Raw genomic sequence first — 24,527 nt, 5'->3', positions numbered from 1 at the left:
TGATCGGCTTTTTAGACTTGGGCCAGCAACTGAAACTCGGCTGTTTATTTTTTCTTGTGAGTGCAGTTAACCCACAGCTCACAGAAGGAAGGTGGCACCTCAGCCGGAGCCTGCTCTGCAGCCTTTCGCATCCAGAGCGTCTTCTGAAGCACCGTCTCATCACGTGGGCTTCCCACGTTTCTGTACAAGGCGACGCTCCTTATCCGTTCAGTAGACACCGTTTTCTCCCAAAAAGCTTTATTCATCACATTTAAGGTACAAAATCAAATACACAGTCCCAGGTACCCATCTGTACATATTTGTACATGTATCACTAACCCCCCAGAACCCCGTTCTGACCCTGAACGTGGTGGGAACCTCACGGGCCCACACAGCTTCCCTCAGTGAACACCTGTCTAAGATCATCTGGTTTTGGATCTGGGGGTCCTGGAGCCAATCCCCCGAGAATACTGAGGGACAGCTAAGTTTTGGGGAGTCACAAGTTTTTAAGTGAATTTTCAACTGTGTCAGGGGCCGGGGCCCCTAACACCCACATTGTTCAGGGGTCAACTGCACAACCACCAACAAACACCATCTCAAGTACAAAGCAACACATCTGCAGAAGGACGAACCGGGCGACCAGTAACACTGCAAAGGTACGTTATTCTCACTCCGTCACCTGAGAGGACAGACACGTCTCCTAGGACCTGCAGCTGTTCACGTGGCTTCTGGAAACTGCAGGAAGACGCCTGGGTGACCTGCCAGTCTGCGCACACTGACTGCAAAGGAGACATGAGTTGCGAGGAGACCTTTTCCGAGTAGCCAGTGACGCTCCCAGGGTGTGTGGTGTCCCAACACAGCCTTTCTGAGCAGGGCTGCCCCTGGAGTGGTCCTGGCTTTGCAGGGTGCGGCCGCATCTGTTAAAACGAAACTGGCCACTGAAGGAGGTATGTGATTCTAACACTGCAGGTCACTTCCACCAAGTCCCAAGACAGTTCAGAAGAAAGGCAGACACTCCAGCCTGCCAGGTACAGGGTGTATGTCACAGCACAGATGTCCTGCAGGTCACGGGGATGAAGCGTCTTTGTTCTAGGATGTCACCCTCCTGACGTGAAGACCACAGGAGCCTGAACCTCGGGCCTGATGGTCCCCACAGCAGGAGCTTTATCAGCGCCCGCGCTGCGGGACACGTCCACGGGGAAGGGTCCCTCGCCCAGTCAGAGTTCTGTTCACGGCTCCACAGCAGCGACACACAACGTGCTGATGCCACATTTCCATAGGAAAGGCCATATGTACACGACGCACTGCAGCCTGGAGGTGTGGCCCCGGGACGGTCAGTGCTCAGTCACGACGCCTGCGCCCCTCAGCAGAGCAGCAGCCCCTCCTTGGCAGCCAGGCGCTGCCGGTGCACCTCGTCCTGCTGCAGCTCCTCGTGGTTGGGGTGCCAGAGCTTCGTGATGACCCTCTCCACGTTGAGGGCGTACACGGTGTGCGTGGGGATGACTTCCCTGTGCACCTGGGGTCAGATGAGCACGTCTCAGTGACACTCAGGATACTGACTTCTGCAGCGCGTGGAAGCCATCCACAGAACACACACGAGACCCACGGACCCATAAACTCGAAGCCAGAACCTAGGAGATCCCAAGCCAGCTAACTAGAAAGCAGGAAATAACAAGGTTCCGAAACAGGAATAGGGAACAGGGTTTTTCCTTCTCTCTCGCTGGGGAGGTGGGGGTGGGGAGAAGTCAGGATCTGGGGGGGGGATGAGGAGCTCTGACAGCAAACAGTCCGACTGGAACTGGCCAGGAGGCGGGGGAGCTGAATGCCTCAGGCCGCCCGGCATCTAGGGAAACCACGGAGCCACGTGTTACCTGCAGAGCCTCGAACAGGTCGTACATGTTGACGGGGGGCAGAGACGCGGGGAGGGTGTCCCCGGAGCAGGCCAGCAGGAGCGCGGCCTGCTGCTCAGCGTCATCGGGGTGCGGGTGGGAAGCCGGGTTCTGGCCGATACAGGGAGCAGGGAAGGCTGGAGGGCTGAAAGCAGAGCAGAAACATGCGGCACCACGGGGAGCCGGGTGCGGGACACACGGCTGCCGACAGCTCGCCAGGGGCCTGGACGGGTGGGAACCACCACTTCTGGCTCGTGATGCGCGAAGAGTTGGGATCGTCGCGCTTAGAGCAGCCTGTCCGGCAGGCAGGAGGCAACGCCGAGCGACTGTTCACCCCCCATGTTAAAATATTTACTGCACTCCGGACACAAAGCCAAAAAAACTATTCCCTGCGCTCACAGAGCTTCCACTGGAAAAACAGACCTTAAGTCAAGGGACATGAGGATGAAAACACCGCCTCGGAGGGGACGGCGGAAGCTACTGGAGAAACGGGATCAGGAAGAACACGCGAGAACACGTGGCCAACGCAGGAGGCCGCGGCAGAGGTGCAGGGGGATGAACCCAAGTGGGCCCGCTACACTCCGCGGGAAGTGGGGCAGTTCTTGTGCCATAACACAGGGCAGAACCCCTGCCACGGTGACGGGCACAAGGCGGTGCAGCCACGCGAGCGGGTGAGGTGGAGGACGGGCGCGTAGGCCTGGGCGTGGATGCCGTCCAGGCCCAGGCAGCCCAGTTCCAGAAACACTCCCATCTGAACAGGAGCCCTGGGCCACTCCCCTCAGGGACGGGCTCTGACGCCTGGCAGGGGAGGGACCCTGTGCCCAGAACTCAGCACCGCAGAGTGGGCACCGGGAGCAGAGTGATGCCTGCACAGGCCACTCCTTCGAGCTACAGCCGCAGAGGCAGAGCCGCTCACCGCCCCCGGAAACCTGGCCCTGACCTAGCGGCCACACCTCCGAATGAAAAGGGGTCCCCTCCACCACCAGGTAGGGGCTGCCCCGCGGGAGCCTGAGAGTGAGGGACACTTACTCACGCCACACGCAGCAGCCAAACTGCAGCTTCACTCCCAGTGTGAAGTGTCAAAACAATTCACTAGTCACCACACAAGGGGACACAAGAAAGTAAAACCGTACGCTCTGCGGGGCACCTTAGACTCGGACACGCAAACCTGGTTATTTACCAGCGGTCCTCCCACAGCCGTGCGACCATGGGGAAAGGACGGCGGACCCACAGACACGCAGTACCTTTCTATTAAGCTGTTGTACACCACGACGCTATTCTTCAGGTACGGCTGTGGGGTCACATTGCTGCCAAAGGCATATTTAAAGTGACCATCACGTAACCGGTACGCTTTTCTTCTCGACACGACCGATGCCAATATATCTTTAAGGTGATTCTGTAAAAACAAGAAAGAAAGAAAAATAGCACGAAGTCCCGTTTGCAAGCAAATCCTAAAACTTCACTAACCTGCTCATGTTCACAGGTACTTGGTGGGTGGAGACGGGGACCGGCTGGCACGCGCCGGACCAAGTGCCTGTTCACTGTGGAGCGGAGCCCGCGGGCAGGGAGGGTGCAGGGAAGAGGGAGCTGCGCGTTTTACCTAGTTCCAGTTCAGATGGGCTTGTTTACAGGGAATTCACTTGAAAAGGTTTTATATCTCTAAACTGGTTCTTCTCTCTCAAAGATGATTTGCAAATAGCTTTAAATAAAAGCACAAAAATAAGTGAAGAATTTTTTTAAAAAAAGAGGCAGCCCACCTTAAAATGGGACAAAAAGTTGCAGGATCTGGGACTTCTTGGTTACAGAGCCACGTCACCGAGCTCCTTCCACGAGAGGAAGCTTGGCTCTCCGAGAAGCACACACACAACAGATGCGTAGGACACACACGACACCTCCATTAGAGCCAGGGGTGTGAGAGGGCTGGAGAAGGTGACAGCACACCTGGGCTGGCCTGTTGCTGCGGGGTGAGGGCTGCTGCTGCGGGGTGAGGGCTGCTGCTGCGGGGTGAGGGCTGCTGCTGTGGGGTCAGGGCTGCTGCTGTGGGGTCAGGGCTGCTGCGGGGTCAGGGCTGCTGCTGTGGGGTCAGGGATGCTGAGGGGTCAGGGATGCTGCTGTGAGGTCAGGGACGCTGCGGGGTCAGGGATGCTGCGGGGTCAGGGATGCTGCTGTGGGGTCAGGGCTGCTGCTGTGGGGTCAGGGCTGCTGCTGTGGGGTCAGGGCTGCTGCTGTGGGGTCAGGGCTGCTGCGGGGTCAGGGCTGCTGCTGTGGGGTCAGGGATGCTGAGGGGTCAGGGATGCTGCTGTGAGGTCAGGGACGCTGCGGGGTCAGGGATGCTGCGGGGTCAGGGATGCTGCTGTGGGGTCAGGGCTGCTGCTGTGGGGTCAGGGCTGCTGCGGGGTCAGGGCTGCTGCGGGGTCAGGGCTGCTGCTGTGGGGTCAGGGATGCTGAGGGGTCAGGGATGCTGCTGTGAGGTCAGGGACGCTGCGGGGTCAGGGATGCTGCGGGGTCAGGGATGCTGCTGTGGGGTCAGGGCTGCTGCTGTGGGGTCAGGGCTGCTGCGGGGTCAGGGCTGCTGCGGGGTCAGGGCTGCTGCTGCGGGGTCAGGGATGCTGCGGGGTCAGGGACGCTGCGGGGTCAGGGATGCTGCGGGGTCAGGGATGCTGTGGGGTCAGGGCTGCTGCTGTGGGGTCAGGGCTGCTGCGGGGTCAGGGATGCTGCCGCCACACCAGCAGGAGCACCTCCCACCAGCACTTCCTGGTGCAGGCTGCAACTTCCCCACGTGGAATTCAGTTAATGTTCGTAACGTACTATCTTTGGGGTACAGGTGAGGAAAGGGAGGCCCAGAGAACTGAGAGGTGGCCCAGTGTCCCCTGCAGAACACAATGCATGTGGATGGGAATGAACGGAAACCCCGTGGAGGAGGGAAGCCCCTGAGACCGGCACCCAGCCAGATGCCAAGCCTCACTCCCCAAGCGCCAGGGCACAGCCACCCCGTGACGTCAATCCATAGGCTTCCCCGTCTCCTTCTTGTCCCTGAAAACCACACGGATCACACACAAGCAGCCCCTTGGAAAGCTTCATCTGTTAAGTGAGGACACTTTTCGGGGTGTGATGCGTGTCTCCCCAGAAGACAACAAAGTGAACGATGACAAATCAGAGATCAGAGTGACACGCGGGGTCTGCCACTGCAGCAGTGACTTCCGACCACACACAGACTCGTCCCACGCAGCCCGCGAGGCTGCCGCGGCACACCGACCTCCACGGCGTAGACCACAGCCGAGACAGCCTCCTCCGTGACGTTGTCCAGGCCGTGCTCGTAGGCCGTCACGATCATCCTCCCTTCCAGCTGACCCCGCGTGGGCAGCATCATCGTGTGCGAGCACAGTTTCAGGTCGTCGTCATCTTGGGGGTCCTTTGCCACGAACTGCTGGGCTCCCGAGAGGGGGTTCTGCGGCTGGAATCTGTGCTGAGTGAGAGAACTCTTCCAAGTTACTCACTGCAGTGGCGAGGCACGCGACGCACGGGGACCCACGCCCTGGACCGGCAGCCCACCGCCACCAGCGCCGTGCCACGGGGTTACACACCAAGGGCGTAGCGCGTCGGGAACGAGCAGTCACACACAGCAGGTTATTCAGTAACCAGTATCTCAGTAATCACAGATGTGTCTGCGCTGACAACAATGCAGGGAGGAGGAGGAGGCTCAAAGCACATCCACACCAGGAGAGCACGCGGGCACGCTGGGGCCAGCGGTTCTGAGCGTGCAGAATGTGGTCACCCTGCGGGTTAGCCCCAAGCAGTCCCGCTAACCAAGGCACTGACCCAGCAGCAAATGCTCCGAGGTAATGCCTTGTTACGTGACTAGTTACTACTGTCTTCCGCTTACAACTCTCAACACAGACTCGAAGGCGTTATCATACTGATTATTTAAAATTGTTTTTCTCCATCTTTTCCCACTCCTAGTCTCAGCAGTCTCGGGGACTCTATCATCAGCGGAGACATGCCCCTGGTAGCTTTTGTTTCAGCCCAAAGTATGACACTTTGTAATGAACATGTTTGAAGTCTGTATTAGAAATGAACACTTGTTGAGTTCCCAGTTTCCAGGTTAAAAAACTGCATTTTACATCAAACATGTCTGTTTGAACCAAGTATGCCTCCCTCGGGTACCAAAGCCTCCAGATCCAATTATTATTGACATAAAACACAGAGCAGAGGTAGAAGGAAATATGTGTTGATGTTAATCCATAGAGCTATCAATACCCAGTCAAAATCCATAAAGGGGCCCTGCCCGTTTGACTCAGTAGTAGAGTGTTGGCCCAAGGAGCAATGAGTTGTGGGTTCGATTCTGGTCAAGGGCATGTACCTCGGTTGCGGTTCATTCCCGGCCCTGGTCAGGGTTGTGCAGGAGGCAACCAGTCAATGTGTTCCTCTCACATTGATGTTCTCTCTCTCTCCTTCCCTCACACTCTATCTGAAATAAACAGAAAAATATCCTCAGGTGAGGACTAAGACAAATCTGTAAGGGGATGCTTTGGGAAACGTTCCCCAGATATAGACGGGGAGAGTTACTCCAGACCGCGAACACACTGTACAGCCGAATGCCTTTGGGCCTCCTCTGCCACCCCGGAGGCGCAGGCTGGCTGGGCGCTGCCCGACGCCTCCTGCAGAGGCCTGCAGGCCTCCCGGACAGTGGGACAGGTCACTCTGGGAAATGTCAGAGGGGAAAGGACACAGACATAAGCCTGAACATGCACTTTGAAGACCTCAGCAGTTCACAAACAGTAACGACTTTCCCCTGCTCGTTGCTCCCTTTCCCAACTCTATTACCAGTAACGCAATGTTCATTTAGAAATGTAAGCCAGCCGTGACCGGATCCGCTGAACAACAACCTACATCAAATTTCTGACGCACGGAAGACAGCTTCTTCCTCCCCTTCGGCTTCCCGGGCTTGGCTGCGGAGCCACCGGACCAGGGCAGGGGACCAGCCCCCTCTAGGACAGGAAGTGGTAACCGTCAGAGGCAGTAACGACACTGGGAGCTGCTAAGTTTGTTTTCATTTTGGGCTAAAAAGAAGTATGGGATGCTCAAGTCATGTAAATAATCAATACTTTAATTCAAATCTTCTCTTTCTACTTCTCTAAGCAAAATCATGCGTTCTCTGCACACTTTTTTCTAGCTGTAACCACAATCATTCCGTTAGGAAGACCGATCTGTTTTCCACGTGTAGCTACTGCTCACTGCAGCCGTGTTACAACGCAGAGCAGGGTTTCAGTTCAAGATGGCCTGTCCCACTGACATTCCCCAACAGGAGGGCCCAGCGGTGGGCGTTTCCACCTACCCCGCAGGGTGGGAGTGGGACGGAGCCTCTCCCACCCCCACGGGCTGTGGCCACCACTTCTGCTTCCCACCCATACTCGCCGAGCCCACCTGCGGAAGCTCCACCCCCTTCCGGGTGCTGATGCCTCAGTGGAGACCTCGCGTGCAAGCCCAGGTGCCCTCACTGCGCTGTGACCCCCACCCCTCCATCTGCGGATCCCGCTGCCTCCTGCCCGGCTCTCACTCTGCGTCCTGGCCACCCAGCCCCTGCCTGCTCCTCAGGACTCCAGCGTCAAAAATCCACGGGGTGGGGAGTCAAGACCCACGTGGACGTGAGTCCCGGGAGAGCACCTGCCTGGACAAGGCTGTGAGAACCTGCACCTACACAGACACTCTCTGAGCCCTGCACACACCGCCTGTCAGGGAAGCTGGAGCCGGCCTGGGCCGCGGCTCCTGCCGCCCGCCGCCTGCTCCCTTACCTGGCGTGGACACCAGGATCTGGCAGCGCGTGAGGATGGCCAGGAGGAACTCGTTGTGAGAATGCACTGGAAGGGAAGGGGACGCAGGTCACACTCCGCTCACCCGCGGGGAAAGCACGGTCTGGTCCGCCCCAAGGGTCTGGGATCCCCTGCTCTGCCACTCTGTACCCTTCCTTTTAAATGTCCACATCACTTACAATGGCCTTGCATACCACTAAGAGCAAACTTAGTTTTCTGAGTGAAAAGACCTGAATTTACTGCAGATCTGGGGACCCCAGCAGAGGAGAGGCCCCTGCAGCCCTCTCACCATTGTCCTGCGTGAGAAGTCTGTGAGCTTCAAGGTCAAACTCTTCCTTGCTGATCTTCTGCTTGAACCACAGCTTTAAGTTGGCCCAGTACCTGCAGAGGCAGAAACACATTCAGGCTCACAGGCTCTGCCTCCTTCGCAAGTTCATCCACCACACCCCACCTCCCAGGGAAGCACGTGTCACGCTCCCCAGTGCGAGGGGCTGAGCCCCTCGCTCCCCACCCCAGAATGTGACTGTATTTGGAGACAGGGTCTTTAAAGAGGTAATCAGTTCAAATGGAGTTCTCAGGGTGGGCCTAATCCAATGTGACTGGTGTCCCGATAAGAAGTAGATCAGAGACTGAGACAGAGGCAGGAGACAACGACCATCTACAAGCGAAGAGCAGAGGCCTCAGACGTCAGACCTCCAGCCTCTACAGCGGGATCCGCAGATCCTGTCTGTGGCATCTTGTGGCTCCCCAGCAGACTGCTGTGCCGGGCAGTCAGGGTGCCACCGGAAGAGAAAGGAAGGAAAGTCCTCCCTGAAAGGGACTCACAAGTACTCGGCAGACTCCCGAGCCCACCCCTCACGGCCACCTCCTCAGGGCCCTCCCCAGAAGCCGGCACTGGAGCTCGGCGCTAGTTAAGGCTCTGCTGCGTCTCTGAACGTTTCCAAGAGAGATCTTAAAAGTTCTTATCACAAGAAAAAAACCACTTTTAACTATGTATGGTGACAGATATTAAGTAGATTTATTTATTTATTTATTTTTATCCTCACCCGAGGATATTTTTTGCATTTATCTTCAGATAGAGCTGGAGGGAGAGAGGAAGGAAGGAAGGGAGAAACATCGATGTGAGAGACACACATCAAGTGGCTGCCACCCACACGACCCCAACAGGGGCCAGGGACGCACTGCAACTGAGGCACATGCCCTTAGCGGGAACTGAACCCGGGACTCTCTGGTCTGCGGGCCATGCTCTAACCGCTGAGCCACACTGGCCAGGGCTTAAGTAGATTTTGATGATCACTTTGCAGTACTTACAAATACCGAATCATTATATTGTGCACCCGAAACTAATGTAATCTGTCAATTATACTTCAATTTCAAAAAAGATTTACATTTTAAAATGTGTGTGTTTTATGGGTTGGGTGTGGCCATTAATACTGCTTCTGGTTGGCCACTTTCCTTTCAAATGGAGTCCAGCTTGAATCTAATGGGCTGAAGTAGTTGGGGGTTTTTTTCTACTTTTTAAATATGCTTTTATTGATTTTTTTAGAGAGGAAGGGACAGATACAAATATCGATATGAGAGAAAATCGATCGGCTGGCTGCCTCCTGCACACCCCACACTGGGGATCAAGTCTGAAACCCAGGCATGTGCCCTGATGGGGAATTGAACCGGGACCTCTCAGTCCACTGAGCCACACTGCCGGCTTGAAGGAGCTGGTTTCTAAAACAGCTCACCGCCCAAGAAAATACGGGGGGATTATCAGAAACTTAGTGGTTTTTAAAGTGAAAACCAACCGCTAATGATCGAAATAGCAAGTCGGCTGGTAGAGAAAGAAGAGGTTCTTCTGCTCCTAACAGAACATCGTGAGACACAGGAGTAAAACACACGAGTTTTCACATCCACGCCCCTTGTTTCGGTGCTTACGGAAGTGGCTCCTGGTTCATGAACCGGGATTAAAAATTACTTGGTTTGGTCTCACAATCACTTTCAGTTCATGCCTGTTTACTTTCTAATGCTCATTTGGGTTCCTAACAGGAAGAAAAGTGGAGTTTTCTCACCCATATGGTTTAATGCCCTCTCTGCCTCACTGTGCCCCAACCAGGGCTTCCTCCCGTTCCCGGGCATCTCAGTGTGATCTCTGCATGTAACCGGCCGTGGATGTAGTAGTCGCAGCCAAAGCTTTGGCTTTGTGGGCACTTTTTTTTTTTTTTCAGGAGAAAACCCACAGCCTTAATGGCGTCTTCAAGTGGCCTAAGGCCCCTTCAGTCCACAGCCCACCGTGTTCAGCCGGGAGAGCTGGCCACCCTTTTCACCTGACGGCCCACGCTCAGCACTGATGCCGTCCCAACAGTGGACACTGCTGAGAGATAAGGAAATGAAATAACGCTCTTTCCCCTCCTCTTCTATCCAACAAGAGGCCAGTCATGCCAGAAAGACATCCTGATGGAGAAGCTCCGTGTCACGCGCGTACAAGGAACGTGCGGACAGATGCACATCGGGCCCATCATGGCTCAGAACCAAGACAAGGTCCGCAGGGACGCTCGGCCGTCTCCCGTGGCGAACTTTCGCGCCCAAACTGGCTACCAAGAGCTGGACAACTCTCTGGTCCTGGTCCCTGTGTGTTGACTTGCTGGACACCCATAGCCAGACGGCTGTTTTCCCCAATAACACCAGCCTCTGTGAGGATGAGGGTGATGGTGACGGTGGAAGTGGGTCAGCCCAGGGAGCACTAGAGGCACCCGGAGAAAACCAGTAACACAGGACCCAGCCATCCCAAACGGAGCACCTGTTTGAACGAGACACTCCCCTGGGGACCCACGGGAGTCCCCAGCATCTCAGAGGTTCCTACTGTGACATCCCGCGGCCTGGGCCTTGGCGGAAAAGGGTGGATGTTACACTCGTGCATCCAGCATCGGGCCCGCGGTGTCCTCGGTCCCCGGGGTCCCTGGGGAAGGTGTGGCTGGGCACCTGCGGGGCCCTTTGCACCCAGCCGGCAGGTGTCAGGGGCCCGGAAGCAGAGGCGAGGGACCCCTCCTGCTGATGACCGTCCGGCTGGAGCTGCCGCCCTCCCGGGACCTGGACCTCGCTGTCGGATGGGAACACCTGCACCTGGCTCGCCTCTGCCGCGAGGCTGAGGACACCACCCCCGGGGCGCTGAGGGTGTTGGGGCGCCCGCTACCGCGACGCCCCCGGAGGGTCTGTCCGCCTCCGAGGCGGCCGTGCACGCTGTCCCGACGGCGCCTCCGTCTCCAGGAAGCCCTCCTGGGCGCCTCCACCGGGCCCGCCCCGCCCGGGCGGGGTCCCGGCGCCGCGGAGGCAGGGAGGCCCGGCCGGCAGCGCGGGAGGCCCGGGGCCCGCCCGGCGCAGAGGCCCCGCCGCCCGCGGTGCCAGGCTGCCAGGCCGGCGGCTCGGCGGCCCGGGAGCCCCGCGCGGGGGCCGCGGGCGGCGCTTACTGTTTCACGTTGTCCCCCAGGGCCTCGCTCAGGTTCTTCTTGGCCGCCTCCAGCTCGCTCACAAAGGTCGCCATTGCTCCCGGCTCGGCCCGACCGCAGGCTCGGCCGCCGCGACTCGCAACCGAAAGACCAAGGCGGCGGCGGCCTCGCGCCGGAGGCCCCGCCCCCCGACGCTCACAGGACGTCGGTTTGGTTGTTGGCTCCGCCCGCCCGCCTGTCCGCGGAGAAAGGGCGGAGCCAAGCCCGCCGAACGCGCCCCCGTCCTGGCCCCGCCCCCGGATCACGTGGTCGCTCCGCGCGCCGCGGCGGCAGCGCCACCTGCTGGACTGGCGCGTCCCGCCCTCTCCGTCGGCCACCTGGCTCCCAGGCTGGGACTGTGGCCCAGTCCTCTCGGCTGCGTGTCTGACCCGCAGGTCACAGAGTGCAGCGTCCACCTCATTCTCTTCTTTGCTTCGTTTTCCGCCGGGCACCCATCTGATACTGTTATAACCCAGTAATTCTCCATCTGCTAGAAGAAGGAACCTCCCCTGGGTTCCTTGAGCCCGAGTTGTTTTTGCAAAAATTCTTGAAGAGGAAGGTATGCATCAGCCATGACCACAAGGGTATTGACCATGAGCTTAACTAATCAGGAGATGCCAGACGGGGCAATGAGACCTTCAAGGCTAAGGTCTAGTAAATGTTAAGAAATAGAAAATAAACAACTTGTGCAGTTACTAACTGCTGATATCTGCTTCTGGACATGCAGCTTGCTTGCTCTGCTAAACTTTTGAGTAACCCCTGTCTTATATAAGCAACCCTCCCCCTGAGCTCGGGGCTGCAGTTCTCCTCTGTGTAGGTTGGCTGCAGTCCCTGCGCAGGTAATAAAGCTCCTAATATTCAAAATTACTTGATGTCTGAGTGAGGATGACTCTCCTGGGTTACAACAATACGCCGTGTAGTTGAAATACCTTGTTCGTTTCACGCCTTCTCCGACAGGGAGGTAAGTTCCATGAGGACAGGACCTGCGATTTACTCCTGTTTGCTCAGCTGCAGAAAAATGGTAGAATTCGCTGAGCCAACGTAGGGAGTGTGGACACGGGAAGAAACGCACAGAGGAAAAGAAGGAAGAAAGAAAAAATCTTTTACTGTCCGCCCAAACTCTTTTAACAGATTTCTCCCCCACTCCTCATAATTTAGGATCACACCCTAGCTTCAGTTGTGAATCTTGGTGGGTTTTTCTTTTTTAACTAAATATAATAATATAAATGTTTTCCTCTGGCATTACATTGTCTTTTTAATCCTAATTTTTTTTTTTTTATCCTCATCCGAGGACATTTTTCCATTTTTTGTACAGACAGAGTGGGAGGGAGAGAGAGAAAGAGAGAGAGAGGTAAACATCGATGTGAAAGGGACACATCGAGTGGCTGCCACCCGCACGACCAACCAGGGCCGGGGACAAACTGCAACCAAGGTACGTGCCCTTAGCGGGAACCGAACCCGGGTCTCTTCAGACCGCAGGCGGACGCTCTAACCACTGAGCCAAACCGGCCAGGGCTTTAATCCTAATTTTAATGCCAGCATATGAAATACCCCACAGATAGGAGGTACACGGTAGCCTGTTTCCTGGCTGTGGATTGATTGCTTTTATTTTGTTAGAAACACAGTAATACACGTTATACATAAAGCTTGTCCTCATTTAAGGTTATAAATATAGTTGTGTACAAACACTGTGCAAAGGAAAACCATCCCAAATGTTCATTTTCATATGGCTGTTTTACTTACATATCCCCTAAAAGCTTGGCCCTGGCTGATTAGTTCTTCCCAGTTCTGTATCTTATGGAGCACCGGTGTTTGGGGCAGTAGGATTGGGTGTCGGAGTTGTGAGATGTCTCAGTTTGGTGACTATTGTTGTCGTTTCTCCCAGAGAGTATATTTAGGTTCTTTAGACCTATTTATAAACCACGGCCTAACACAGCAGAAAAGTGTTGATTGATTTAACTCCGATTATTGGCATCGGCTCATCGGCCTTCTTCCCCAGACCCTGGAGCGAAGGGGAGTTGTTTCCCCGACAGGCTCAGCAGCTCTGCTTGTGTTACACATCTGTGGGGACACCGTGTTCTGTAGTGCCTCACACTCAGCATACGTGTCTGCCAGAATTAACTATGCTAGACCACTCTATAAACATTCTTCCTCCTCTCTATCTGTGTGGATGCACAGGTTTTAATATAGTGAAAGGATGTAGACTAGATTGTATTAGGGCCTCGTAAGACTTATGGTGGAAAACAATCGGAGAGGCACGTTGCCCGGAACCCACACGGATTTGTGTTATGACCGCCAGAGGAGGTAGGTTGGTTCCGAATCTTTTTCGGGCCTTATTTATGGGGCCCGTGGTCCGTCTGGTGAAGCCGTGCAGCCTTCTCAGAATAACGTTTCTGGATGTGGACGCTGCGCGGGCTCACATGGAAAAGTTCGAGTGAAGCGCAGTTGTGTTCCTGGGCCCAGCTCACGGCCTTCTGAAGCGTCGAAGTGCAGTCGAACAGCACGGGTTTGAACTGCCTGTCCACTTACACAGGGACTCTTTCCAGTCAAGACAGCTGGCCCTTCGTATCCTCCGGCTTCGCATCTGCAGATTCAACCAACCACGGGCGGAAAACAGTGTTTTCACACTGCCAACCGCCGATGCCCAGCCAGGGATCAAAAGTGCAGTTTTCGCCCTGGCCGGTTTGGCTCAGCGGTTAGAGCGTCGGCCTGCGGTCCGGAGAGACCCGGGTTCGGTTCCCGCTAAGGGCACGTACCTCGGTTGCAGTTTGTCCCCGGCCCTGGTGGGTCGTGCGGGTGGCAGCCACTCGATGTGTCCCTTCACGTCGATGTTTCTCTCTCTCTCTCCCTTCCTCTCTCTCCCTCCCGCTCTATCTGTACAAAAAATGGAAAAATATCCTCGGGTGAGGAAAAAAAAAAAAAAGTGCAGTTTTCAATGTGCAGTTGGCTGAATCCAGGTATTTGAAGGGCCGAGTGTAGCGTCAAAATGTAAACACAGGTTTGTGCCCGCAGAGGGGGAGTGTCCCTAACCCCCTGTTGTTGACGAGTCAGCTGCCCTTGGTTCACTGAGGATGCTGGGACAAAGTGCCACAGGCCGGTGGCTTTAACGGCAGCAGTTTATTTGCTCACAGTTCCGGAGGCTGGCAGTTCGAGATGAAGGTGGCAGCCGTGTGGTTTCTGGGCAGGCCTCTCTGGCTTACAGACAGCCACCTCACTATCCTCGCCTGGCCTTTCCTTCGTGCACGGTGGCCGGGGCACTCTCTGTCGTCTCTGGTTGGAAGGACACTAACCCTGAAGGACCAGGACCCCACCCTTAGGACCTAATTTAACCTTGGCTTTCTCGGGGGCCCCATCTCCAAATAGGCCAAACACAGCCACACTGGGGGTTAACAACTCGGGAACTGGGGGGGGGGGTGCAAATTCAGTCCCTGACAATCCCACAGGGAGTTCACGCCCCCCCCCCCCCCCATGCTAGGACTCAGAACTGGAAGGCAGCAGGGATTCTGGGGGATGAATGACACCTAAGCAATCCAAGAACTCTGGAAAGTGAGCACTGTTTTTAACCATGTTTTGCCTGTGTGGTTATAATGGATGTGATGAAAGTATTTTCCCTGGATTTGTAGATGGAAGATAATGAGAAGCCATCAACTGTACAGTACATCTACGTTGTAAAATGTAAATAACTTTGCAAAGATTAACTTAGTCTAGTTTTTAAAATCTATTTTAAAAAGTATCCTATAGCAGTTTTCATTTTGCTTTCCCCAGTTAGAGGAGGGGGTGTAAGTGTCATTACAACTAAAGGTTTAGAGTTAGGACGGTCGACAGACTGGAGATGCTGCAGGGGTTGCTGTTCTGCGAGGGGAGAATTCGGGGCAGAGCTGGGCCAGGAATTAGCCCCTGAGGACCAGAGGAGACGCCCCCTGTGCGCACAGCCCGGGGTCCCCCGGGGGTTCCGGTGCAGATGTCAGAGGCAGCGCCTCAGGTTCGGTTTCCCCTGCTCGCTCCAGGAGCCCAGTGAAGCCCGGCTTCCGTGACCGCAGTGAGAACAGCCGCCTGCAGCTCCAGGGCCGAGGGCTCAAAGAGCACCTATTAAAGATGACGTTAGCCCGGGGCCTAATATCGGAGGTGTTTAGGGGGCTGTCCTTTAAATTTTTCAAAAAACAGTCCTTGCGACACATCGGAGAGGACTCCCTTCAAACCTCGGGAAGCAGCCAGCCACATGGAAAGTTGGAAAACATGTCCGAGCCTCTGGCACCCGCTCAGAAGGTGGACGAGAGCTTCTCCGAGGTGCTGAAAGTGTCCTGTGGTGCCGGAGGCCAAGCACAGCAGCGAGCTCCGGCTCTTGGGGCAGGTGGAGATTTGAAACAGACGCGGTCACTGAGGTTACCGTTGACATACAGAGACCGTGCTGGACGGAGATGAGCTACACACGTCACCCCCGGGAGGAGGGGACACCACAGGCGAGTTTGAGAAGGTTCAGCAGGGCTCCTTGTTTGAATTCCAGGAGGTGATCGCTGCCTGGGGTCACAGCTGTACAGAAGGCGCCTCCTGGCCACCTGCTGGAGGCTGTGGCATCTGCCCTGGGGGGACAGCCAGTGGGCGGAGCCAGGGCTCACTCCAGGAAGGAGCTGTCCTGCATGTCTTTTGTTCGATTCGTGCCTCATTAAGAAAAGTTGCGGTGTCCTTGTAAAGACATCTTTTTGTCTGTTCCTTCCCTCTCTGTTACGTTATCTCATTTGTTTGGTTGGCACACTGGAGGGGAAACGAGGCAGAACAGGGCAGGCTGGGCCACCTGGTCTGAGGTCTGCATCCTGGCTGTTCCTGTCCTGGCTCGTTGGCTCTGGGCCAGGGACTTCATCACTGCCCCAGTGTCCACATCTGCAGGGTGGGGATAACAGCTCTCACTGTTGTCGTAAAGATTCAACTGTAACATGTAAGTGCCAGGCCCGTAGTAAAGTCAACACCGTAGCCACATACGGCCGCCGTGAGCACTTGACACTCAGGAGCTGAATCTTGAATGAAATTGAAACTTGAAAACCCACCTCTGGCTAGTAGCTAATGGCAACCAGATTGAACAGCTCAAGGTCAGACCCACTAATACAGGGCGGGGCACCTTTGCCCGGGCCCTGACTCCTCACATCTCACCAGTAAGTACGCCACGGGCGGGACCCTTGGAAAGGTGCCCGTTCCTGCTAGTTCGCTGAGAGTTTCACCACGAACTCGCACCTAGTGTGCAGATGCGTTTCTGCATCTATTCAGAGGACCAGGTTTTTCACTCGTCTATTTCTGGGATAAATCCCCCTTGGTTCTGATGCTTTTTTCTCTTTTTTTATCCTCACCCTAGGACATTTTTGCATTTATCTTCAGATAGACCTGGAGGGACAGAGGGAGGAAAAGAGAGAGAAACATTGATGTGAGAGAGACACTTCGAGTGGTCACCACCCACACGACCCCAACTGGGCCGGGGACAAACTGCAACTGAGGTGCGTGCCCTTAGCGGGAACTGAACCAGGGACTCTCTGGTCCACAGGCTGATGCGCTAATCACTGAGCCAAACTGGCCAGTGCCCAGTGCATTTTAACAATACACTGCTGTCTTTGATTTGATCATAGTGTTTAGGGTTTTTGCATCTATGGTCGTTAAGTGATATTAATCCAAAGATTGTGAGTGCAGTCCTTGTCTGGGTGTGAACATTCTCATCATGAAATGAGTTAGGGGAACTTTCCCACGTTTTCTGTTCCCGGAAACAATGTTTAAGAAGGAGAGGGGACTTCTCTGTTCTCTGAAAGTTTGAGACAGTTCTTCATGAGTCCCTCTGAGCCGGCTTTGGTGGGGAAGAGGACAGATTTAAAAATTTTATCCAATTCAGTTCCTTGGTTATCTGGTGTCTTGTTTTTTCCTTGAGTTACTTTTGCTAATCGATGTGTTTTTCTGTGTCCGTTTCCTCGGGGTTTTCAAAGGCGCTGGGTGTGGCCCATGCTGGATTTGCTGCCCGGCGGTTCCGGTGGGTGGACGGGCAGCCTGGGGATGAACGGCACCTCCCTTCGCATATCAGTGGACACAAGACCCAGTTACAACTTCCTGACGCCTCAAAGAATGGCCCTCACTGCTGGCCTAGTTGTCGGGGACTTGATTCCAGAGAAAACTCACGGGCCGCGTGGTGAAGGAAGGGCGGGGCTGCGGGGCTCTAATTTGGGCCCCAGCTTTCCCGCCACTTCTAAGGGCGGTTTGGGTTCTTGGATTTGCAAGCCAGTGTGGGTGCCCGGCCTCCTTTGGGCAGCTCCAGCGGTCCCCGGCCTGGACGTGTAGGCCCAGCTCCCGGAAGTGTGCCCGCCCGGGCGCTCCAGAGTGGCCCCCGCAGTTTCTGCGCAGAGAGAGTGGACCCCCATCCCGGCAGCCCCGGGGCGGCGGCCCTCGGCCCACGTGGAATCTCGCGGGCGGGGACCCACGTGCGTCCTAGGCTCCCTGAGGTTTGGGAACCCAGCAGCTCTGGCGGCCGGACGGCCCAGGTCCCGCAGGAGGACCTTGGAGCCAGCGCCGACCCTGGGGCAGCCCCGGGAGACCGAGGTCCCCGCGCCGTGCGCCCCGGATTGCACATGCCGCCTCCTGCTGGAAAGGGGCGGTAGGCGGCTTCGGGGAGGGCTCTTTCCGCGGGTCGGGGCGGTGCCGCGCACAGCAGCAGGCAGCTGTCTCAGAAGCGGAGCGAAGATGCCCCGCGGGTCCTCGCAGCCCCGGAGGAAGAGAGGCCGCCCGGGCGCGCAGCTCTGCCTCGGCGGCTGCCGTCTGCGCGGCCGCCACCAGGGGGCGATGCGCCCTCGTCCTGCGTCCAGGGCGCCGCGGGCCGGGTGCGCAGGTGGCCACTGGACCCAAGCGCCTTTTTCTGGCGGATTAGAAGGGGCCCGTCCAGTGGTGAGCGTTCCCAGGCCCTCCAGGAACAGCAGGGGACAGTGCCCACTCCAGTGGGCATCAGGCCGCCCGAAGGTTCCTGGCGGCGGGCTCAAAATCCCTGCCAGATTCCAGACGGGTTGCCACCTACAGGAGGAAAGTGCTGACTCGCTGTATTGGGGAACAATCGGGAGCTGGGGAGCTCGGGTGGGAAGGCACAGCTTCCCTGCCCCGCAGCAGTGGCAGGAGAGAGCGAGCAGAAAGCCCACTGTGAGGTCACCTTCCCGGCAGGCCCGGTCAGCAGTGACAGCTGTCCTGCGCCCCCACATCACTTCCCCGAGTCCACCCGTAGCCCAGGAGGTAGGAGCTCTGTGGGCACCGCCCCAGCTGCGGGCCGCGGGGACGTGGGCCTTGGACTGCAGGGCAGTTTCCTAGGAGGACACGTCTTACCTGGTGACCCCCCTCTCTGTGGTTATCCTTGAGCTTTAAGAACAGTTTCCCCAGAGGGTAAACCTGGTTTGAGCTGTGCCCTGCGGCTCAGGAACGAGTCTGGGCGGACAGGTAAAGAGCCTTGTTGCCCTGGCCAGTTTGGCTCAGCGGTTGGAGCATCAGCCTGTGGTCCAGAGAGACCCGGGTTCGGTTCCCGCTAAGGGCACGTACCTCAGTTGCAGTTTGTCCCCGGCCCTGGTTGGTCGTGCAGGTAGCAGCCACTCGATGTGTCCCTTTCGCGTCGATGTTTCTCTCACTCTCTCTCCCTCCCACTCTGTCTGAACAGAAAAATGGAAAAATGTCCTCGGGTGAGGATAAAAAAAGGAGCCTTGTTGAGGCTGACAGGTGGCTGGGCGTGGAGGGGGTCAGCACGCAGGAGCCGTGACCACGAGCCCCTCTGTCCCCAAGACTGTCCAAGGCCCTAGAACCCTTGAATGTGAGGCTGGAGGTTCTGTGTGAGGGCGCAGAGGCATCATTACCTAAACACTGTGATCATGTGACCTCACCTGTGCCAAGGAGCAGGCAAAGCCCACCGCATGGCATGTCAGCTAGAATCAAATGCAGTAACTCCACCCTTGTCCTAGGTTCTTGGAACCAAGATGAAATTATGTATAAAGAAACTGATTTTACCATACGCGAACTGGCATGAACAAGAGTTTAGGTCTTTGCATCTCAGCAACATTGTAACAAAACGATGTTGAACAAAACGGTGCTATCCGAGGCCCCGCTGTAGTTTGAGTACGTAGCTCAAGCCTTGGTCAAATGTCCCCTAAAAGCAGGCCCCACTCCCACCCATGTGTAAGTCTCTCTCTGGCCTTACGTGAGGTGCAGAAGTCTCGACGGCTCTGCAGGGAACAGTGTCCCGACAAGCCAGCAGCCTGGGGCTCAGAGGGCAGGACACCAGGACACTTTATATGTGGGGCATGCCATCCTGGGTCGTGGCCTGGCTGTCCCTGGCTGGTGCATTCATGCGCAGTGATGACCGAAGAACACTTGTGCGCGTCTTCATCTGTGTTGTCGAACCGTTTGGTCTCTAGCGTCCCCGAAGCAGACCCCAGGGGAAAGCGAGGTGATCCCCTCAGCTGAGCAAGAACCAGCGCGTTGCGGGACATCTGTGACTTAGCTCTTTACCTCTCTCAGAGCCCGCCCCGACAGACTCCAATCCCGCTCATCCTGCTTCCAAGCGCCGTGTCGCCATAGAGATGATTCAGGCTCCTGTTGCCACGGTGACCATTCCGTGAGCTGAAACACTTCTCTCCATCCTCCCCCTCCTTGCCATATGATGTGAAAATATAAATATAATGTAAAAGTCACACACACACATATATACACACACACTTTCCAGAGCATGTACAGTATTTTTGGGTCAACAAGTATCTTATCAAGCATTCGTGGGTTAAGGTGGCACAGTTCTGGCTTCCCGTGACCGATGCCACATGCCACTACACGTAAAGACTGTGAGGCAGACGAGGGCTCTGAGGGACAGATGACTCCCAGAGGCAGGGTTTCCAGGGACCATGGGAGAGAATGCAGCTGTGGTCTGCAGCCCAGAGGCTGAGGGAGCCACCCACGTGCGCCCTCCCGGGAGGAGAGAGCACAGAGGTGCCAGGCCAGAGGGGCCACGCGCGGTGCACGGCACTCCCCTTCACACGAGGAGGTGCGGCAGGGTGCACCTCCTTTCCTGCTCGGCGGAAGAGTGGGGAGGCGCAGAGGGAGGCCCAGGGTCCCCAGGTCTGCGGAACTTAGAAGAGGAGGAGGCACGTGGCAACATCACCGCTGCAGAGGAAGGTGACGGTGGCTGTCTCCCTGGCGTGAAGGAACGGGAGAAGCCAGCTGCCTGGACCAGGGCGCCCACACCGAGGGGCTGTGGGGCGTGGGGGGCGGCATCACCCTTCCTGTTGAGCAAAGGCCTTTTATAAGAACAGTGCCAAACAGAAGTCAGCATATAATCTCTCTAGAGACTGACCATCTCTGGAAAGAAAACAAAATGAGCTGGGGAGAGGACATTGGTGCTGCCCTGAGATGTGAACAAAATGTAAGGAGCCCTGGCCAGTTTGGCTCAGCGGTTAGAGCATCGGCCTGCGGTCCAGAGAGACCCGGGTTCGGTTCCCGCTAAGGGCACGTACCTCGGTTGCAGTTTGTCTCCGGCCCTGGTTGGGTTGTGTGGGTGGCAGCCACTCGATGTGTCCCTTTCACGTCGATGTCTCTCTCTCTCTCTCTTCCTCTCTCTCCCTCCCACTCTATCTGAACAAAAAAAAATGGAAAAATGTCCTCAGGTGAGGATAAAAAAAAAATGTAAGGAAACATCTCCTTGTTTAAAAACAATCAGGGATTGTTTTTAAAAAGTGTTTTAATATCAGAGATGATGGAATATTCGCTGCTTGTTTTTTTAGAGACAGCGAGAGCAAGAACGAGAGAGAGATTGAGACTGAGGCTAGATTCATCTTTTCACCGAAGGCCGGGGACTGGATTATTCGGGGCCTCGGTTGCACTGTTCCGTGACATTAGTTTTGCTCGTTAATGCGAAACTCACTTCACGATCGTCCCGGGGCACCAGAGTCTACACTGACTTCACAAAGTGCCTGCACCTCAGTGGTGTTCAAAGCACATTTTAAAATAGTTTTAAATCATTCCCACTTGGTCCCAAGCTAGAAACATGAGGTTCCCCACCCCCCACGTGGTATCTCCATAGAAATCTACCCTGAAAACATAATACGGCAAAGGTCTAAAGTTCCAACACATACAGAAAAACTCATCACTTCTAAATAAAGAACTCCCAAGGCACTTACTCCATTTGTCAAAAGTGAATGTACACCAGACTCTAAGAACACACATCTCAATTCAACTCAATACCTGAGTCCCGCAAAGTGCACACCTGAGGCGTGTCCTTCTCGGGCTGCCACTAGGTGGCGCAGCAGGCTAACACTGCCTCCTAGGAGCCTGGGGCTGCCTGGCTCCCCCTACACCTGGCCTTGTAGGTGAGACATCTCCCGCCACCTGATAGACAAGCAGAACGTGCTTAAAACCAGGTCAGCAGAAAACATAATGTCACCTACGTGGAGTGATGAGTATTTTTCAGAACCTGAAACCAGTCTACTTCATTTCTTGAACATATATAAAAATAGGACTTCCACGTTAAACAAAGGGGAATGAAGAGGGTGTAGACATCAAGTAAGCTGTTTTCCCCACAGCTGCCTGGTTCTCATCCACCCTCTGGGTGTAGCCCTCCCGTGAGCCGCTTCCTTCCATTTCCCCAAGTGCCGTTGCTCAAAAGCAAATGCTTGTGCCCTTTCTGAGGCAGCCAGGTACCCACATCGTCCCGCTGTTCTCTCCTGAAGGTGGACGGTCTCGCAGAGCCGTGGCGGTGCCGTCTGTCCAGGCCACAGCTTATGGAAACCTGTACAACGGGCGTCACGGTCTCTGCCCCACAGTACCGATCGATGCCCCGTCCCTGGCTAAGAACACCCGAGACCGCGGGGCGTGGGATTCCCGGGCTGCTGGGGACCACTGACTGTCGGGTCACGATGAGACACAGTTGTGATAATGACGAGTTCTTGGCGACAAATGGAGACGAAAAGGCTTTATTAAGTTCAAAGTATTACAACCCAACTCACTTTGTGTGTCTGACACTGAAAACCAAGAACGTCCCAGGCAACAGGGGTACAGACGTCTCTGTTTCGATGCCACAGACCAGGCACAGAAACGAACGGGCAGGGGACTCTCGGGGAGCTCCCTTCTCAGCCCTCTGTGTCCCGTGGCCTTTCCTCCCACGAGGGAAGTTCTCGAAGGGCAGCGCCCAGGACTTCGCCGATCAAGTGGTTTTCCCTGAAAGCCAGAGAGAGCTTTGTGTGGTCCGTCCGGCTTCCCGGAGGGCGGGTCCAGCCTCACCGACAGCCGCTCGCTGGCTCTGGAGCCCGCGCGGCCCGGGCGCCCTCCGTGGCCGGCCCCTCCTGGGTCCCCGGAAAACCCCCACCAGACCCGAGGCGGTAAGTCTGTACTTTGGCTCAGAAATCGCTCTCCGGACGCGGTCTGGAATCCGAAGCACATTCTCCAGGCCCTTCCCCCGCCAGCTCTGGGTGAGGCCGCGTCCCTGTCACCTCAGCACTGAGGGAGGCGCGTGGCAGGACGGGCAGCGCGTCTGTTCACACCTGCACTCCACCGGCGACTGGCACCCATGGTGGGCTGTGCAGAGGATCAGCCAGACCCAGTCCCTGGGGAACTGCAGGGACTGGAAAGGACCCCAGTCTGTAGGCCTGGCTCCAGGTCTTCCAAGGTCATCGGACTACAGACATTAGCCCCTGCACCCTGTTTCATACCAACACCCCCTGCCTCCCTCACAGGCCCAGTGAACTGGGGCATGTGGCCCGGCGGTGTGGCTCAGTGGACTGACTGAGCATGGTCCCGTGGACTGAGGTCCCGTTTCAACTCCCTGTCGGGGCACATGCCCGGGTTGCGGGCTCCATCCCCAGTGGGGGGCGTGCAGGAGGCAGCCGATCAGTGTTTCTCTCTCACATCGATGTTTCTCTCTTCCTTCCTCTCTCTAAAAAAGTTAATAAAAACATATTTTTAAAAAAGGGAACGGGGCACGTGGAAGTGGCCTGTAAACAGTGACACTGTGACCATCACGCGAATATTAGTATTCACCGCACCCCCGCCCCTTAGCGAAGCCCAGACTGCTGCTTTCGGCACTCAGGGTGAGCCTCGTCACACGCGGACGCTCACAGGCCCCCCGGACGCTCACAGCCCCCCGCGGGCGCTCACAGCCCCCCCCCGCGGGCGCTCACAACCCCCCCCCCCGCGGGCGCTCACAGCCCCCCCCCCCGCGGACGCTCACAGCCCCCCCCCCCGCGGACGCTCACAGCCCCACGCGGACGCTCACAGCCCCCCACGCGGACGCTCACAGCCCCACGCGGACGCTCACAGCCCCACGCGGACGCTCACAGCCCCCCACGCGGGCCGCTCACGAAACCCCCCCCCCTCCGCGACTGCTCACAGCCCCAAACCCCCGCGAACGCCATCACAGCCCCCCACGCGGGCGCATCACAACCCCCCCCGCGTACGCTCACAGCAGCCACCCCCCCGCGGAAACGCTCACAGCCCCCACGCGGACGCCTCACAGCCCCGTCGGACGCTCACAGCCCCCTCACGCTGACGCTCAACAGCCCCCCAAGTCGGACGCTCACAGCCCCCGCGGACGCTCACAAAATGCCCCACGCGTACGCTCACAGCCCCCCCCCCCGCGGACGCTCACAGGACCCCCGGACGCTCACGGTCCCCCCCCCCGCGGACGCTCACAGCCCCCCACGCGGACGCTCACAGCCCCCCACGCAGACGCTCACAACCCCCCCCCCCGCGGATGCTCACAGCCCCCCCCGCGGACGCTCACAGCCCCCCACGCAGACGCTCACACCCCCCCCCCCCCCGCGGACGCTCACAGGCCCCAGGCGGACGCTCACAGCCCTCCACGCGGATGTTCACAGCCCCCCACGTGGACGCTCACAGCCCCCACGCGGATGTTCACAGCCCCCACTCAGAGCTTCACTGACCAGCTCCCCAGGAGGCAGGAGGTAGGATCCTGGCAGGAAATACTGGGCACTTTCAGCACCTGGCCCCCCAATCGGTGACACTGGATCCCTTGTCCCATAACTCCCTTTCCAATCAGATCCAGGCCGCCTAGGACCTGACGCTGGAGGGTACGAGTGGGGTGACACTGTTCTTGCCTGTCCCCACTGGGTCGTAGGGCGGGAGGGTGTCGCTGGCCAGGCTGACGGGTTCAACGCTTCAGGAAGTGGCCCTTTTCCCGGTGGTCTCTTCTTCCTGTTTGTGATCTTAAGTGTCGCTCAGAACGACACAGGGACTGAGACAGTCACCTGTGGTCCTGGTCGTCAGAGCTGAGGGCCTGCAGCAGACCAGTGTGTGGGTGGGAAGGTCTGGGGGAGCCCCGGGGCATGGCCCAGCTCCCTTCCTCCCCACCCGCCTCCTGCCCCTGGCCCGGGTGAGCCACT

At 56.9% G+C, this 24,527-nt stretch overlaps 1 protein-coding gene across 2 annotated transcripts; it reads right to left on the bottom strand.

Annotated features, from left to right (window-relative positions):
* Positions 1-207: 207 nt before the first annotated feature.
* On the bottom strand, positions 208-11,259 carry TADA1 (transcriptional adaptor 1). Of its 2 annotated transcripts, none has more exons than XM_036273500.1 (8): positions 11,131-11,259; positions 7,968-8,059; positions 7,661-7,726; positions 6,759-6,856; positions 5,125-5,334; positions 3,113-3,264; positions 1,851-2,013; positions 208-1,495 (listed from the first exon to the last, which is right to left on the bottom strand). In XM_036273500.1, the coding sequence occupies exons 1-8, from the start codon at positions 11,202-11,204 to the stop codon at positions 1,343-1,345; spliced, it is 1,008 nt and encodes a 335-aa protein (XP_036129393.1). In that variant the 5' UTR covers positions 11,205-11,259; the 3' UTR covers positions 208-1,342. The 2 variants fall into 2 exon arrangements, with proteins under 2 accessions (XP_036129393.1, XP_036129394.1); XM_036273501.1 differs by having other exon boundaries at positions 5,125-5,329; positions 11,131-11,154.
* Between the last annotated feature and the right edge of the window lie 13,268 nt (positions 11,260-24,527).

The sequence above is a fragment of the Molossus molossus genome, unplaced genomic scaffold (genome assembly GCF_014108415.1).
Source record: "Molossus molossus isolate mMolMol1 unplaced genomic scaffold, mMolMol1.p scaffold_m16_p_20, whole genome shotgun sequence".
Lineage (NCBI taxonomy): Eukaryota > Metazoa > Chordata > Mammalia > Chiroptera > Molossidae > Molossus > Molossus molossus.
This window is presented reverse-complemented; position numbering and strand designations above follow the sequence as displayed.

Bases quoted from the DNA above. Each gene is read 5' to 3' on its own strand.
- TADA1 (XM_036273500.1), bottom strand. From the start codon at position 11,204: ATGGCGACCTTTGTGAGCGAGCTGGAGGCGGCCAAGAAGAACCTGAGC. The intron at 7,727-7,967 runs GTGAGAGGGCTG...CTTCCCTTCCAG, and splicing joins ACTTCTCACGCAGGACAATG to TGCATTCTCACAACGAGTTC. The intron at 6,857-7,660 runs GTAAGGGAGCAG...TTCCTGTCCTAG, and splicing joins GATCCTGGTGTCCACGCCAG to AGGGGGCTGGTCCCCTGCCC.